The sequence below is a fragment of the Asterias amurensis genome, chromosome 19 (assembly GCF_032118995.1).
Source record: "Asterias amurensis chromosome 19, ASM3211899v1".
NCBI classification, from domain to species: Eukaryota; Metazoa; Echinodermata; class Asteroidea; order Forcipulatida; family Asteriidae; genus Asterias; species Asterias amurensis.
In genome coordinates, this window is record NC_092666.1 from 9,514,856 (window position 1) to 9,532,742 (window position 17,887).

General features: G+C 38.8%; 1 protein-coding gene across 1 annotated transcript in view; it reads left to right on the top strand.

Moving 5' to 3' along the window:
* The first annotated feature begins 2,978 nt into the window (after positions 1 to 2,978).
* LOC139951259 (BOS complex subunit NOMO1-like) overlaps positions 2,979 to 17,887 on the top strand; it is a 32,900-nt gene continuing 17,991 nt past the window's right edge. The window contains exons 1-14 of the mRNA XM_071950049.1: positions 2,979 to 3,147; positions 4,027 to 4,162; positions 5,204 to 5,304; positions 6,275 to 6,381; positions 6,597 to 6,669; positions 7,255 to 7,407; positions 8,486 to 8,620; positions 9,808 to 9,897; positions 11,089 to 11,145; positions 11,467 to 11,666; positions 12,734 to 12,911; positions 14,911 to 15,052; positions 15,918 to 16,049; positions 17,336 to 17,472. Coding sequence (XP_071806150.1) covers positions 3,019 to 3,147; positions 4,027 to 4,162; positions 5,204 to 5,304; positions 6,275 to 6,381; positions 6,597 to 6,669; positions 7,255 to 7,407; positions 8,486 to 8,620; positions 9,808 to 9,897; positions 11,089 to 11,145; positions 11,467 to 11,666; positions 12,734 to 12,911; positions 14,911 to 15,052; positions 15,918 to 16,049; positions 17,336 to 17,472 — 1,770 coding nt within the window. The 5' untranslated portion in view covers positions 2,979 to 3,018. The remainder of the gene's footprint in view (positions 3,148 to 4,026; positions 4,163 to 5,203; positions 5,305 to 6,274; positions 6,382 to 6,596; positions 6,670 to 7,254; positions 7,408 to 8,485; positions 8,621 to 9,807; positions 9,898 to 11,088; positions 11,146 to 11,466; positions 11,667 to 12,733; positions 12,912 to 14,910; positions 15,053 to 15,917; positions 16,050 to 17,335; positions 17,473 to 17,887) is intronic.

Below are 17,887 nucleotides of genomic sequence, written 5' to 3' on the forward strand. Positions count from 1 at the left end.
AAGATAGCTATATTATGTTAGGATTATTGAAACAGAAACCTCTGCAGAAACCCTGCTAGATTGCCCATTATGCAACATAATATGTTAAAGATGCTATGTCAGATTTTTGGCCGATTTTACCCACAAATTCTGATTTAAAATTCAATAGGTATTTTGATGGGGGTCGAGAAAGTTACAAGCTTTCATTTGAGCCATTGCTCGAAAAGTCCGCCAATTATTAGTAGCAGTGAAATAAAGTGCTCAAAAAGTTTATTTTTTTTTATTTTTTTAATGTTTGGGGCCAAAAATCTGACATAGCATCTTTAAACTATGTTTTACTCGGTACAACGACTTTGAAATTCTTTGTATGGAAGATAGGTTTAAGTTTTTGATGGACACTCCTGAGGAAGCTATAATTAATTGCCTTGCCAAATATGCCTTTTTAGTTACCGTTTTAAAATGAGATTTATCTGTGTGATTAGGTTTAAACCAATGTTTGTTTTTTGTTGTTTCACACTTAAAGCTTTTCGTTACGACTTCCTCACTAATTTCTTCACTGTTACCCTACCAAGGGTTATAGACACTCCTGGGGAAGCTATAATTAATTGCCTTGCCAAATATTACCGTTTTAAAATGAAATTTATCTGTGTGATCAGGTTTAAACCAATGTATGTTTTTGTTCTTTAACACTTGTAGCTATCCGTACGACTTCCTCACTAATTTCTTTCTACCAAGGGTTATAGGATTTATTCCAGTTTCAGAATAAAATACAATACAAAAATACAATTATTACTCAGACGCTCAATTATTCCTACTTTATATAAATAATAACTGAATAATATAGCTAACCTAAAACTGTGATGCAGTTATATAATGGGAGAAGTGTATTGTTGTAATTTTTAAGCATTATTAATTAAACAAATAAAACCATTTGACATGCAACTTGTGAAAGTTATTTCTGTTTGTCTTAATTTAGAGAAAATTGATTTCAGGCCTTGCGCTTTTAAGTTTTTTGTAAAGTGTCATACTGTGCTAGTAAATAATTTATTGTGCATTATTTTTACTTGCCCCCGGGACGCTTTAAAGGAACACGTTGCCTTGGATCGGTCGAGTTGGTCCTTGAAAAGCGTTCTGTAACCGTTTGTTATAAAATCTGTATGGTTAGAAAGATGTTGTAAAAGTAGAATACAATGATCTACACAAATATGCCTCGAAATTGCGTGGTTTCTTTTTACTTCGTCGACTAACACGGTCGGCCAATTATGGGAGTCAAATTTTTGACTCCCATAAATAGCCGACCGTGTTAGTTCGCGACGTACAATGAAAACCGTGACATTTTGAGTGATACTTGTGTGGATCATTATATTCTACTTTTAAAACATCTTTCTAACCATATGCATTTCATAACAAACGGTTTCAAACGCTTTTTATAAACCAACTCGTCCGATCCAAGGCAACGTGTTCCTTTAACACAAAATATGAAACTTGTGTAATAATTACGGCAATAATTGTAATGCGCCTTATCAATATCGAGAGATGCAAGGTGCAGTGACAATAAAACATAACATTTACACTGACATCCAGTGATAAGAAAGCAAAAATTAATAACAGTTAGGGAAAACATAACATGTATGGTTGTGAAGTGCTTTCTGATGCATTAATCTAATAGCGATCACAATCAGTTAGGTCAAAAATAAAGTTATAACGCCAACCTTAAAACTTTGATACTATCGGTTGCAGGGATATCCCCCCCCCCCCCCCCCCAAGAAAGATTCAAGTAAACTGTGTTAATTCAGTGTCAATTCTCTTCCAGGCAAATTAATGCTCAATCCTGGACAAGTTTCCATCTGGAAGCTGCTCGCTTGTAGTGTGGATACAAATTCGCATTCCGGCCGGCTATAATTATCATGCAAATCTTTTATGGCTGTGTTAATTATTGAATTCATTTTTCGAGGCGCCTTAGGGCCTTGTCACACGAGGCAACTTTTGCAGGCAACTTGGAGGCAACCAACTGCAGTATCAGGACCACTTTGGTAGCACACGGGTCAATTTTCAAACATTGTCTTACGATTCACAAGAGAAACATGTGAACATTCAAATGTGAATGCCGTTTCTTCATGGAGATTGACTGGAACTGGTTGCCCGTAAATTGCCTCGTGTGACATGGCCCTTAGACATGACGGTTTGGGATATTAAGACATCTGTGAAGAAAAATTTGAAGATTTCTTCGGTTTTACTTTGAAAAAAAAACTCAAGTTAAATTTATAGTTGTTGCTCTATAATGGTTGTGTAACGCATACGGGCTTTATGTACAACTCTATAGAAAGCCTGCAACAGTTTGAAGCCGAACGGAGACAGAACATTGAAAGGAGAGCTCGTATAGCTACTTCAAGATTTTGTGATTATGCCGGTGGGTGGTTATGGCCCCTATAATTATGAGTTTAGTTGATTGTGGTGCCTAAGCATGCTTGGTTGGGATATATAGGCCTACGGGATACATCTGTGAAGACAAATCTGAAGATTTCATAAAGTTAGATTGGATTAGGCCTGTTTAGTAAGGACAGGGCCCCAACTCGCTTTTTTTTTCTTCTTTTTCTTTTCAAAAATACTCCACATCATTTTAGATTATCTTTTTACCAGATCGGTCAGGGATTATTGGCTATCATTCACTGTACGATCGTTACATATGACTTATTCACAACGGAAAAGTTAGTTTTCTCAGGTACTATGGACTATGAGCATTGACTATCAATAATTTTTACACATTTTCAAACTGGAGGGGGCGCTGTTTTAAAGTAATTTCACGTGTTGGTTTTATTGTACGATGTATGCAGCCATTGAGTGAATAAATCGACTCTTTTAATCCGACTTGACGACAACAACAAAAGTCGATACTAGTTTGCCATTACAGAACACTTAAAAATAAAGTGTCGAAGGGAAAACTGTAAAATACAAGTATTCGATACTACGGGATATTATTGCCGATGCCCTACCCGCAGTATTTTCTACCTGAACATACACAGCAGAGACGCGCAGAATATGGGCGGTTTGAGGCGTTTTTTAATAGCATTAATTTGCTGTATTTTTGCTGTCTCTGAAGCAGATGATTTCCTTGGCTGTGGTGGTTTCGTCAAGTCAGATGTTGAGATAAATTTTTCTCGCATTGAGGTAAAAAGAATATTAATTCATTATTTTTGCTGGGTGCTCGTTTCAATTCCATTTTTTTGTAATTTAAAGGGCAACCCCTCACAAGGAAATTGTGAACTTCTATTATCAGATTAATTGGAACATTTTAAAGGCAGGAAGGGGTACTCCTAGAACTGTTTCGGTTTCGTTCCGCTATCGGTTTCGTTTTTATCTCGCCAAAATTAGGCTCTATGTGTCCTGTGAACTCTCATGCCCCCCGGGGGCAACAGAAAATCCACTCCGCAATCTCAAAATTTTTTAAAAACCCAAAGAGTGTGTTCCCAGACGCATGTCCATATGGTTTGTACACAAAGCACGAATTGGGTATTTTTTCTTTCCGGGATGAACGTGTGCAGATAATTCTCCACGTTAGTCCTGGGGAAAAAATACCAGAGTAGTTGGGGACTGAATTACGGTAAGAAATTTATCATTTTAAACAATTTTTTATATTGCGGAGTGGATTTTCTGTCGCCCCCCCGGGACAATGAGAGTTCAAAGGACACATAAATAGAGCCTAATTTTTGCGAGATAAAAAAAAAAGAAAAAAGGAAGAGATTTGCGATTCCAAAATTCATTGAACCGGTATCGTTATTGTCGTGAGAGATGTACGTCTGTGAGGTTACGGGAGACAATAGCGGAATGAAACAGAAGTAGTTCTAGGAGTAATGAAAGGGGAACCAAGGTAATGACTAGATTGGGCACCATGGCCAATTGCTGGACTGGAGCTGGAGGTGCCGTGGGTTGTCTTGAGGTTGTTCTATTTATTATTGTTCGAGCGAGAGACTGGGAAAATTTTTGTGTTGTGCTACTTTATTTTTCTGAAGTTTAAAATGCATTTTATGTTTTCTCTTTGGTTGACAGATTAAGCTGTACACTAAGCAGGGTGCGTTGAAATACCAAACGGATTGTGCCCCTAACAATGGGTACTTCATGATTCCAATTTACGACAAAGGAGATTTCACCTTGAAAGTCGAACCCCCATCTGGTTGGAGTTTTGGTAAGAAATAAAAAAAAAAACAGAACAATGCCATATCTGACTTTCTTCATCTACTACCTACATGTACTAACTTGCCCTAATTATGTCTCTAAATATTATGTATTTATTTATGTTACTTTTAAGCACCAGAGCACAATGTATGGTTTGCGGTTACACCATGTTTGTGTCTACTTGCCATCCCCCAATTTCATAAAGCCTGTGGCGTGTAAGCACAAAAATTTGCTTAGCATGAAATTTCTTCCTTAATAAAACAGGATTACTAACCAAATTTCCACGTGATTTTCAGGATAAGCAAACAACAGCTGAATGCCTGGCAGTATCAAGCAATATGCAACAAATGAAAATTTTGTTGGTAATCCTGTTTTTACCACCAACCAAGGAAGAAATTTCGTGCTAAGCAGATTTTTGTGCTTACAGGAGAAAGTCCTCTGTCTCATATTCTACTACAGTGGAGTAGATTTCAAGATTTTCTGGAGACTCCTGAGTTTTTAAAGGGAAGGGTCACGTTTGGTAGTTACTCAAAACAAAATATATTAACTTAAAAAATGACTTGGTGACGAGCATTGGAGAGCTGTTGATAGTATAAAACATTGTGAGAAACGGTTCCCTCTGAAGTAGCATAGCTTTTGAGAAAGAGGTAATTTCTCACTAAAATAATGAAAGCCAGACATGCCAGAAGTCTTTTATTCTTATCTGAAAGCACACAAATTTGTCCAACAGGGTTGTTTTTTCTCTCATCATATTCTCGCATCTTCGACCAATTTAGCTCAAATTTTCACAGGCTTGTTGTTTTATGCTTATGATGGGATACACCAAGTGAGAGAACTGGTCTTTGACAATATTACCAAACATGTACCTTCCCTTTAAACACTGCCTGGGCAGAAGGTAGAAAATCGGCTGGGACTACTACTTTAGCTATAGAGGATTGTTATGTTTAAAACTTTACTTCCGCGGATTGAGTTATTAATTGGTCTCCTAAAAAAAAGCATAAATAGCACTGAACCTAATCTTATTTAATCTATGACCTTTGACATTTGACAGAGCCCACTAGCGTTAATTTGCATATTGATGGAGAGACGGACGTGTGTAGCCGAGGAGAGGACATCGACTTCAAGTTCACTGGATTTATGTTCAGTGGAAAGGTAAGAACATGTTGTGCAATGACCTGGGCCCAATTTCATGGCTCTACTGACCATCAAATTCTGTGATTACAATCACCATTCTCCGCTTGCACGGCAGCACCAAATTTCTGCGCTAGCTGTGTAAGCATAGAATGCCTACAAACGGGGAGTGTGCAGGCGCACAAGCCAAAATTCCCCACTAGCTTGTTAAATATGTTTGACGTAAATGCAGAATTCCCTGCTTCTGGAAGCGCTGATTCTTTGCTCACGGTAAGCAGAGCCATGAAGTTGGGCCCTGATGTTTCGACTCTAGCAGAGTCTTTTTCAAAGGCTAAATGACAACACAACTCACATAGACATGTACATGTAGGCCTTTTTGGAAATACCCATTGCGCAAGCGCTAACTATTGATTGCGATGCATGCTGGTCTAGCTAGCTAGACCAGAGTGCGCCCTCATTCCACACCTAGTATCGAGTATTTGCGATATGGTCTATGGAAACAGAAGCAAGTCTTGTATTATTAAGTCTTATTATTAGAAGCAGTCAAGTGGCAATACAGGAACAGAAAGAGAGGGAGGCAAAAACACAGACAAAGCAAGGGGGTAAACAATAAAATAAAAAAGACTGGAGTGGAGCGAAGGTGCTGGTTTGACCACACTAACTAAGTTGGAAACACAAAGGACAAGTTCAAAGGTGATAGCTGGAGAAAAAGTAATTAATTGATGAATGAGGCGGACTAAAAAGGAGGTTATCTGTTGGGGAAAAGGAGAAGGCAAAGACAAGAGGTTTTTCTAGTCGTGTCCTTTTTGTTGTGTGACAATAAAGTGCTAGTTTAAGTGAAATTGAATTACATCTTTTTGTGAAATCCTGTGTTCCTGACTGGTTCGAGAATAAATCTTGCTCAGCAGAATAAAACTGCTGCCCAAGCATCATTTTCTGCTAAAGTGTTTTGTTTCATGAATGATGTCATTTTATTACCTTATTTACGTAGGTACTTAGTAAGGGCCAGTTGGAGGGTCCTGCTGGTGTGGCCGTAGTGTTACAGAAGAGAGGCAGCGAAGAAATCTTAATGCAGTCACAGACTTCTTCTGGAGGAGGGTATGTTATGGGGGGGGGGGCGGATTTCAGATTAAAGATTTCAGAAACCATCAAGATGCACAGTAGAGCTTTTAAAATCAAAGATTAACAAGTAAGTACATCCACTTCAGTTTACCTCGTTTCAGGAGACTGCTTGGAGTGTCCTTTTGGGTTTCAATCTTAATCATCTTTCTGTTACACTTCAATAAAGTGATGCTGTTTTTAATTATCTTTAGGTACGTCTTCAAGCAAGTTCTCCCAGGAGATTACACTCTCAAGGCATCCCATCCAAAATGGTCCTTTGTGAAGGTAGGTGTACTTCAGAGGGAGCTGTTTCTCACAATGTTTTTATACTATCAACAGCTCTCCATTGCTCGTTACCAATAGTGTCCAGTGCTTTTTAGGGACTTGTTGCCTTGGAGTAGTCAGGTTGGTCCATGAAAAGTGTCTGAAACCAGTTGTTAAAAAGATGTTTAAAAGTAGAATATAATGATCTAACAAACAATATCGAAAATGCGTGGTTTTCCTTATACGTCATGAACTAACATGGCAAGCCATTTCGTGGAGTCAAGTTTTTGACTCCATAAAATGGCCAACTGTGTTAGTTCACAAAGTAAAGGGAAAACCGTTCAGATTTGAGACTTGTTTGTGTGGATCATTATATTCTACTTTTAAAACATCTTGTAACAAATGGTTTCAAACACTTTTCATGGACCAACTCGCCCCGATCCAAGGCAAGGTGTCCCTGTAAATCAATCAATCAAACTAGTCAGTCTGTCTCAGTCAGTTTGCAGTAAATTCAGGACCCGTCTCCGTGTCATATGATCATAAAACTTTTGGAGGGCAACAAAAGATTTAAACCAATTATTCATTTGGTGTATACTTTTCTTGTAGCACGCTTTGCCAGTCACAGTAGCAAGGGACAGCAGCGCCCAAGCTCCGTCTATAATCGTATCCGGCTATGATGTCACTGGTCATGTGATGAGCGATGGAGAGCCAATCAAAGACGTCCATTTCTTGCTCTTCTCGGACGCAGTTTCAAAGACGGTGAGTAGAATAATTTCAAGTAACCCAAATGTTTGCAATTTATTCAAATTAGTTTGGTTGATACTTCCATGTGGATGTGAATAATAATAATAATAATAATAATACAAAGCATTTATAAGGCGCTATACAAAGAACAGAGCGCCTAACATTAACAAAGAAGGGTAACACAAGAACAAAAACAAAACCAGACCAACGATAGGCTAATAGAGAAACAAAAAGAGGAGCAAATTAGGATGGTTCTGGAAATAAAAATGTCTTGAGGAGGCGTTTAAACGCAGCCTACGACGCAGCTTCTCTCAGACTTGATGGTAGCGCGTTCCACAAGCGCGGTGCAGCAACCGCGAAGGCTGTGTACCCGGCTTTCCTTTTGGATCTAGGAATGGAGAGCCGGGTCAAGTCTGATGAGGAGCGGAGTCGATGGCTGTGTGCATCAGAAAGTAGTCGATGGCTCTGAAGTAGTTTAATGTGCCGCAAATAATCAGTATGCACTGTTTCCCAATAAAGACGTAAGAAAATTTGCGTCACTGTCTTGATTCTCACAAAGTAAGAGCAAGGCTTAAGAACAAATTTATAAAATGGTGAGTAAATATTGTGGTGATTCCTTGAAAAGATTTTTTTTTATTGATATTTTATTTACCTAGCTCTTACAGTGCCTGCTTCTGTTTGAGGTTTTTCTTAATTGTTTATAAACAAATAGCTATCACCAAACGAAATGTATCTTGCTGATTTGTGTTGCATTGGCACATATCCATAATTTACAATTTCCTTATACAGGTGCCCATTACCAAGCAGAAAATGCTTTGGTGCCACTGCGGCTTTAACAAACGGAGCACACAGGCCTGCTAAATGTAGTGATTTTTTTTCTGAAGAAGTTCATGTAGTGTTTGTTTTAGCTCTGTGAATATTTGGTTTGCGGTAACACCATGTGTCTATCTACTTGCTAGGTAAATAATGTTCTTTTGAGAACTTGTTTTGCTATTATTCTACTACCGCAGGAGAGCAGATTTTCGGAAATCGGGAGATAAGACCTCTCTGAAAAGAACTGTCCTACTTATTAACTCTTTTATTTCTATTTTAGGATGTTAGCCAGTGTGATCCAGCGCCAGTTAAAGGTTATACCCACCCACAAGGGAAAGTCCCACTATGCAGCGTCACGTCCAGTCAGCAAGGCCAAATCTCCTTTAAGGCTCTACCCACGGGAAAATATACAATGGTAAGATACATGTATGTCTTGGCTAAAGTTCTGACAATCTAAGTTTCTTCAGAGCCGTCCAAAGTTTTCAGAGTTTTTACAGGGGGATTCGGATATTTTACTGATTAAAATGTTATTAATTAAAAACTATTTAGCTGATCAAAGAAAAAGGGGCTCAAATAATGCTTGAGGATATTCAGGCTTGTAAAGAAGTCATTTCATGTAAACACAAATGGGAAGCATTTTTACTATATCTTGGATGGTATGGATAGGTATGGATATTTATCTTCAAGTACGCGCTAATCCTCCAATCAGATTGGCAGATTGGAGTGGTGATAAAAACCTATATTGCACGGCTAATATCACTACCATATGTCTTGTGTGTTCTATGTCACGTGCCAAGTTTGCTTGAAGATAAATACGTTATCACATGCGCGCTCGTGGAAATACGGCAAAACATAGCGCGTCTGCGTCCCATATCCAACTCGGCCTTCGGCCTCGTTGGATGTGGGACGCAGAAGCGCTATATTTTTCCGTATTCCACTCGCGCTTGTGTGATAACTTATAATATAAACAATGGTACTCCACAGCCTCTGGACTGGGAGGCTGACACTCCCATTAGGCTTAAACTAAACAATAAAATGTAGCAGACAGCGACAAATCCAAGAAAAATAGAGTTAGCTGTTGCAAACTGCTTACCAACCAAAAGGACCTATGGTTTAAATGGGAAAAAAAAACAAGTTAAAGGATTTGGGTACTTTTTCAAAATGTCCATAGATTTACATTAAACTTACAGGGTTCAAAGATAATGATAGTGGAAAGCTTCCCTTCAAATATTACTTACTGAGGTGCTGTAGTTTTTGAGAAATGAGTAAAACAATGTCATGAAAATACGTTTGTAAATTGCTTAAAATAATTATGGTCTCATGAGACCAAAATTATTTTCATGACGTTGTTTTGCTCATTGCCCAAAAACTACAGCACCTCAGCACGTAATATTTCCAGGGAAGCTTTCTGCTATCATTATCTTCAAACTTTGAAGTTTAGTGTAAATCTGTGGGCATTGTGTTTTTTGTCCTACAAAAAGTACATACACCCTTTAATGGCCTTACTGCTTTACCACAAGCAGATGGAAGCAACAAATCTAGTGAAGCAAATTAGGGGAAATATTGTAAAGTGATATTTTTTAAATATTTTCTTTTACACAGGTTCCTTTCTACCAAGGTGAGCACATCACCTTTGATGTTATTCCATCAACCATGGACTTCCAAGTCAATCATGACAGCTTGACTCTTCAGGTAAGATTTAGGGGCAGGGCCAAAAATTGAAACTACTGGCCTCAGGTGGCTGCGGGTCCAGTCTAAAAATTTGAGCCCTGAGGAGTGTGATAATTGAATACATGTTGTCAACATAGTGGGTTTGAATCTGGTACTGGTCTAGTGCACTGTGGCGTGTCGTGGCCGAGCGGTTAAGAGTCTCAGCCTGTAAGAATGCACCGAGTGGTGATTCATCGGTTTTCAGATCTTCTAAAAAATTGTGTTTACAGGGAATGTACTATTTGTTTCATGAGGGCTTTTTGGCCAAACTTTGATAACTGATAACTCCAAAACCAGAAGTGTCAGCAAACCAATATTTTGGATTTATTCGTTTGGTGTGATGATGTACGTATCACTCTAATTTCTTGGAAGAAGAGCTGAAAACCCATGAATCACCCCCCCCCCCCTAATTTGCTAAACTTTTACAGGCAGAGACTCTTAAGAGCACCAAACTCAAGCTTTGATGTTTCTGATCAGCAGAGTGTGGGTTCGAGTCCTGGTTGTGACACTTGTGTCCTTTAGCAAGACACTGGACTATTTTTGCTGCGTGAAATGAAATCATTGGGTCTGTAATTGCGGATAAAGACACCAGCCTAGGTTGGAGGTTTCAATCCGCAGATGGTTGAGCTGCTTCAGCAGCAAATATTGTTTTACATTTTTATGCTTAGCATGAATGAGCAGGGCCCAATTTCATAGAGCTGCTAAGCACAAAAATGTGCTTAGACTGAAATTTCTTCCTTGATAAAAACAGGTTTACCAACCAAATTTCCATGTGATTTTCAGGAAAAGTAAACAAAAGCTGAATACCAGTAACAAGCAATATGCAACAAATGGAAATTTGGCTTTTAATCCTGTTTTTATCGAAAAAGAAATTTCATGCTTAGCAAATTTTTGTGCTTAGCAGCTCTATGAAATTGGGCCCAGGACAGTCAGAAATCGTATATGTGGCTGGTTGTATTTTGGCTGGTTTTTCTTATTCTGGTAAGCAAAGTTTTATTACGCATAGCTACTTTGCGTTCTTTAGCGGCTCTTTGAAATTTTACCCAGGTAGGTAAATGAGGATGAACAAGATTGTATTGTGTTTTTAAAAGTTAGCTTGAAAAGTTTTAACAAACAAGCACTTCTTTAGTTTCACTTTAAGTCACATTTTTCTTCTTGTACTTTCTTGAACAGACAACATTCCGAGTGGAAGGATTCTCAGTATCTGGACAAGTCTTAGATGCTCAAGGGGTGAGTTAACAATCTTATGATAACAATAATAACAACTATTTTTCATACAGCGCTTTATCTACGGGCATCTCAAATCACATATCGTTATTTTTTTCCAGACAGGTTTTTGAAATTTTTGAATTATGAGATCCAATTATATGACGACACAACAATATTCACTTTGCTTTCACATCTTGCGCAATGAACAAAAAGTGCTACAGTATCGGCTGAGAATTTTCTGGTTTTTGTTTGTTGCATTTGGAGTGCTGTTGCATTTAAGGCTCTAATCAGTTTTCGTTTCTAACAATATGCTGCAATTTTCATTTGATTTTGACTCAAAAGGGTAATCCTGTTGCCGGGGCAAAGGTCAAACTCCAAGACAGGTCAGAGGTCATCACTAAATCCGACGGTACATATGAATTGGAGAAGATCAAATCAGGGACGTACGTTTTATTGGCGAGCAAGGAGCACGTTTTCTTTGAGGGGCAGACGATGAAGATTAATCCCAACACGCCTCGTCTTCCAGACATCGTAGCCTCAAGGTAAGTAAATTATCACGTAAAGGTCAGTTTCGAAGGTCACTTCTTTTACTCTTCTGTTAGACTCTCTCTACAGGGAGTCTAAAAACAAACTATACACTTTTTAAATGGCTGCCGAATAAAAAATATAATAATTCTGGTGGAAAAGGTTTAGATGTATGGATAGCTTATGGATTCAACTTTCACAGGGCACTAAAAAGTCTGACTTTTAATCATAATTCATGATTGGGTGAGGACTGCTTACCTTTGTAAAGGGTATGAAAATTAGGTTGTGCAGCAATTAGCCTTCCGCTTTGTGAGAGGTAAGTCCTTTGGAGCTTACAAAATTCACTACAAGATTTCTGCTACTTATTCCTCAGTGAGCAGTGCTCACCCAAGCATGAATTATTCTCAGACTTTTTGGTGTCATATGACAGTTGGATCCGTAACCTATCCATAGATCTAAACCTTTTACCTCAGAATCATATATTTTTTAATTCGGCAGCCATTTCAAAAGTGTTTTTTTTTTTTTGAGACACACGGTACCCTGGCTGCCAATTGACAAATGAATGAAGTTTAAAACACTTTTCTACATCTACAAAGCTCTGGATGATCTGTCGCCAGTCTATCTGAAAGATTGCTCTGCCACCCATATACCATCAAGGGAAGGCCTACGATCAAACCGGGACGTTACTCGTCTTACCATCCCAAAGAGTAAAAAATAATATAATATAATATAATAAAAATATATAAAAAATGAATAGCCAATGGATCAATTAGCCAACCTGCATTATTAAGAGTGATGTCAAAGGTGGAAAAATTGGGGTGAGCGAACACCCATTAACTATTTGTTTGCATTTACAATGTACTATGGGAGACTTTGGAATGCTAGGTGGCAGCAGACTTACCAGGTAAATTGGTATTGTTTACGTAGTTCTGAGCATGTGCACATTTCTGAGAACAATGGATTTTACCTGGTAAGTCTGCTGCCACCAAGCGTCCCAAAAGTCTCCCATTATGGGTCCTTTTGATTGGTAAGCAGTTTGCAGCAGCTTATTCTATTTTCTCATTTTTTTTTAATTGGTTCACAGTTTCAGCCTTTGCGGGCGCATCGTTATCGATAAGCTACCAGCAACACTGCCCTCTAGTGGTCCAAGAAGGGTTAGTCTCATCCCAGAAGGAGGATCAGCAAAAGATACTGTTTCCATGGCAACGGATAAAGATGGCGCTTTCTGCTTCAAGGTGAAACCAGGCAGTTATGTTGTGCAGGTAAATTGGTGGTTTGTCATTTTTTTCTAAAAACTTTTAGTTTTTATTAATTTGTCAGCTCTACCAATCTTTCATCAGAACATTGTAACCCTTTCATGAAACATTTATTTTGTGATAAATTTATCATATGGACTCAATAATTGTTTACTTGGTTTTTTTGCAAATGGTGACCCTCCCCCCCCCCCCTCACAATTTATGGAAGTGTCGTGGCCGAGCGGTTAAGAGCACCCACATACGTCTGCAAATCAATCAATTACAAACAGGTGTTTGTTACTACCTCTAGACTTTTATTGGTGTGTCTTGGCCGAGCAGACAAGAACACCGGATTCAAACTCTGGTGTTTCTGATCAGCAGAGTGTGGGTTCGAATCCCCAGCTGTGACATTTGTGTCCTTAAGCAAGACACTTAACCATTGCTTCGTCCTTCGGATGGGACGTAAAGTCGTTGGTCCCATGTGTTGTGTAACGCATGTAAAAGAACCCAGTGCACTTATCGAAAAGTGAAGGGGTTCGCCCCGGTGTTCTTGGCTGTGGCTGCTGTATGCGCAAAAGCACCTTGTAAACCCTTTGAAGGTGCTAAATAATTGGGTCTCAGAATTCATCACCGCAATAATCTATCTTTCTGAAAGTTTGTATATACTCAGCGCCTTGAGTACCTTGTTTGGTAGATAAGTGCGCTATATAAGACTTTGATATTGCAATAGAACCCTCAAATGTTCCCTTTTTCCTCCTCTGCAACCGTGTGGTCATGTGGTCTTTATTTTTCTGAAGGGATTTACACCAGTCGCTATCAACTGGTCAGCGCATGAAAGAGTTTAAGGGAATGTTAGTGGGCAATTAAAGGCAGTGGACACTAGGCCTGGGCGAATTATTCGAATATCCGGTTAATGGCGAATAGGTTTTCCTAACTGTAACCGCGAATGCCTTTTTTTTCTTAACCGGATATCCGCATAGGGCGCGAATAGCTATTTATAAACCGGATAGTTCTGTAATTACAACCAAGTAACCGGATATTCTTTAATATCCGAATATCCGCGGACGTCGGGCGACAACTGACATGAATGTTTTGTCTGAATCCTAATGAAACTTCTATTAAGACAGCATAAAACAGCATAAATTAAGTATTTAACTATGCTCACCTCCGTGAAGAGTCAAAACAATGACATTTCTGACGTAATTTGTTCAAAGATTACAAAAGTTTTCCTTCACGTAGAGTCATCCACGATCAAAAGAAAAAGCAAATCGCCATCTTTAAATTAGATCCGGTCATTTTTATGAATGAACCGAGTGACACTGTCTAAAACTTATATCAATCCGCCCAGAAGATCTCATTCACAAACGAACAGCGCCCTCTAGCGACAAAAAAAAAATTTTTTTTAAATATTTTTTTATTTTAATTTTTTTTATAGCGCCCTCTAGCGGCGAAAACAAACTATTCGAATATCCGGTTAATTTTGGATAGTTGGTCAGCGGTATCCGAATAACAAAATTTCACTATTCGCCCAGCACTAGTGGACACTATTGGTAATTGTCAAGGACTAGCCTTCACAGTTGGTGTATCTCAACATATGCATAAAATAACTAACCTGTGAAAATTTGAGCTCAATCGGTCATCAAAGTTGCGAGATAATAATGAAAGAAGAAAACACCCTTGTCACACGAAGTTGTGTGTGTTTAGATGGTTGATTTCGAGACCTCAAGTTCTAAATCTGAGGTCTCGAAATCAAATTCGTGGAAAATTACTTCTTTCTCGAAAACTATGGCACTTCAGATGGAGCCGTTTCTCACAATGTTTTATACCATCTACCTCTCCCCATTACTCGTCACCAAGAAAGGTTTTATGCTAACAATTATTTTGAGTAATCACCAATAGTGTCCACACTGCCTTTAAGAGTTACCTATTTCGAAAGTCCAAACCAGACTTTTTTAAAATATTACTCTCAAGTCGCTAATTTTGTTGCCATTAATTTGTATCAATCATTTCTGTTTTTCTCTCTCAGCCAACAGTCAGCCAGGAGGAAGCCGCAGCTGGTCTGAAAGTCATTCCTGCCCAACAGAAGGCGCTTGTCAAGAATGCGCCGACCTTTGACATCAATTTCTCTCAGTTCAAAGCAGACATAAGAGGTGTCATCAAATGTATAGGTTAGTCGTCAAGTCGGTGCACAAACTTGAATTTGTTTTAACCTTGTATCTTCGTTGTTACATTGTGGCTTGATGTGGGCTAGTTTACCAAACCCAAGTGCCCAATTTCAACGAGCTGCTGAGCACAAAAATTTGCTTAGCACGAAATTTTTTCCTTGAAGGATTACCAACCAAAAAGGGTTTACAAGGTGCTATGGCGCATACAGCAGCCACAGCCAGGAACACTGGGGCGAACCCCTTCTTATTTTGATAAGTGTACTTGGTTCTTTTACATGTGCTACATAACACATGGGACCAATGGCTTTACGTCCCATCCGAAGGACGTAGCAATGGTTAAGTGTCTTGCTTAAAGCCATTGGACCCTTTCGGTACAGAAAAAAAAAAAAAAGTTCACAGATTTACAAATAATTTACAGGGTTTACAGAAGGTAATGGTGAAAGACTTCTCTTGAAATATTAGTCCATGAAATGCTTTACTTTTTGAGAAAACGGTAAAACAATATAAATTCTCGTTAACGAGAATTACGGATTTGTTATAAACACATGTCATGACACGGCGAAACGCGCGAAAACAGGAGTGGGTTTTCCCGTTATTTTCTCCCGACTCCGATGTCCGATTGGGCCTAAATTTCCACAGGATTGTTATTTTATATATAAGTTGTGATACACGAAGTGTGGGACTTGGACAATACTGTTTACCGAAAGTGTATAATGGCTTTAAGGACACAAATGTCACAGCTGGGGATTCGAACCAACACTCTGCTGATCAGAAACACCAGAGTTTGTGTTCTTATCCGCTCGGCCAAGACACACCAATATAAGTCGTGTTAGTAACAAGCACCTGTTCTTAATTGATTGATTTGCAGACGTATGTGGGACTCTACAGATAACGTTACATACTGACAGTGGTGTAGAGGAGAGACCACCAGCTCATGTATCCCAACAGACTAAACAAGCTTCATTCATACTCAAAGATGTCCTGCCAGGAAAATATAAAGGTTTGTTTCACTTCCTTGCTTGGGTGATTGAGTCCCTTGGCTTAGAGCTGTTGGAAGTGGGTTATTTGGTAGGGATCTCTGGGATGGGACTGTAGGGCTTTGGCTGATGGATGTTTGGTTATTTCTGAACTGCTTCAAGTTTACACTCCATCACTCCAAGGAATCTTCAAGTTCTCAAAACCCAAGTCTCAAAACTCTTAGGGTGACAGGTATTTTATTTTCAGCGGGCTACGCATCTGGAACTCTCTACCACTTAATCTTAGAACTTGTCTTTGTACCACAACATTCAATCTCTTCTCAAAACTTATCTTATGTCACAGGTTTTCAAGGACTAATTTTGTTGTGTCTGTTTTTCTTTGTTTTTGTTTAGTTTTTGGTTTTTACTGTGCCTTGAACACCCAGCAGGGTGGATCATAAATAAAATAAATGAAACCAGCTCTTACATAGCGCAATTCCAAAGAATTGATCAATGTGGATATGTCCGCATTACAAGTCTTAAGTATTTTTATTATTGTTATTTGGCTGAGGCTTCATGGCTTTGGAAGACGGGGCCTGAGCTGTCCAGAAGTTGAGTCTGAATTGTTGGCCTTGATGGTTCAAATATCAGCAACTGGTCCCATAGTTACTTGAAACCTTCTCTACAGATATGTCCATGGTAAATGTGCCACCAGTGTGTCAGACCTAGTTCCTCCTGTTAGGGTGTTTGAGCGTGAAATCAGACTTTCTGCTTCTTCTAACCCATACACTCATGCTTTAGTGAGATGTAAAACAAGGAGCCATTCCAACAGCTTTATTCAATTCAATTCAATGAACATTTGTTTTCATGTCGACAATAACAATTTTTAAGCATACACTAGAAAACAAATATCGATGAATATAATAATGACGGACGGATGCAATGTATAGAATTTGAAGATGATAACTACAAAAATTAACGTAATAGTCAGCATGCAGGGAAAAGTTTAAGCATAATGCTTTTTTATATTTCCCTGAGACAGACAAGGACTTGGACTACAAGGACAAAAAAAAGCAAAAAAAAAAGAACAAAAAAACAAACAATGACACACGTACAATGTAGTGCAACACTTTGGAACTCGTTGCCTGGTGCATGTTTCCCTCCATCCTACAATCTAGACTGTTTTAAGAGGGAAACCAATTATCTTCAACTCCTCTAGGTTTTTTTTCATGTTTAATCATGTCCTTCTCGAATGGCTTTAGGTTTGTTTGGTGCGAACTTGCATTTCAAAAAAATCCATTAACAAAAATTTGTTTAATTTCAAAACTAGTGAGCGTTATCCAGAATCAGTGGTGCTGGGTGAAGACGTCTTTGGATGTCGAAGTGACTGATGGTGACGTGACATCCTTGGAGTTCCTACAAACAGGTTACATGCTGCAGTGTCACGTGTCTCACCCCATTGCAATCGTAAGTGAATAGTTTATACTCTTTCTGAAAAAATATTCCTTCTTTTTATGCCATGTTCTGGTCGAGTGGTTAAGAGCACCTGATTCAAGCTCTGGGCCCAGTTTTATAAAACGGTTTAGCAGAAAAATACTGTTTGACAAATTTCTTTGCTAAGCAAAAATTTAGTGGGCACACCAGTCACAACAATGTACACTCAATGTAATTTTGGCTGGTAGCCTGTTTCTGTTGAGCAATAATTACCTGTGCTTCAAGTGCAAGCTTCTGTGCTAACAGGCTTTATGAAATTGGGCCTGAGTGTTCCTGATCAGCAGAGGGGGTGGGGGTGTTCGAGTCTTGGTCAGTGAGCAAAAAATCATTGTTGCTTTGTCCTTTGGATTGGACATTAAGCTGTAGGTCTCATCTACAAAGACTGGTA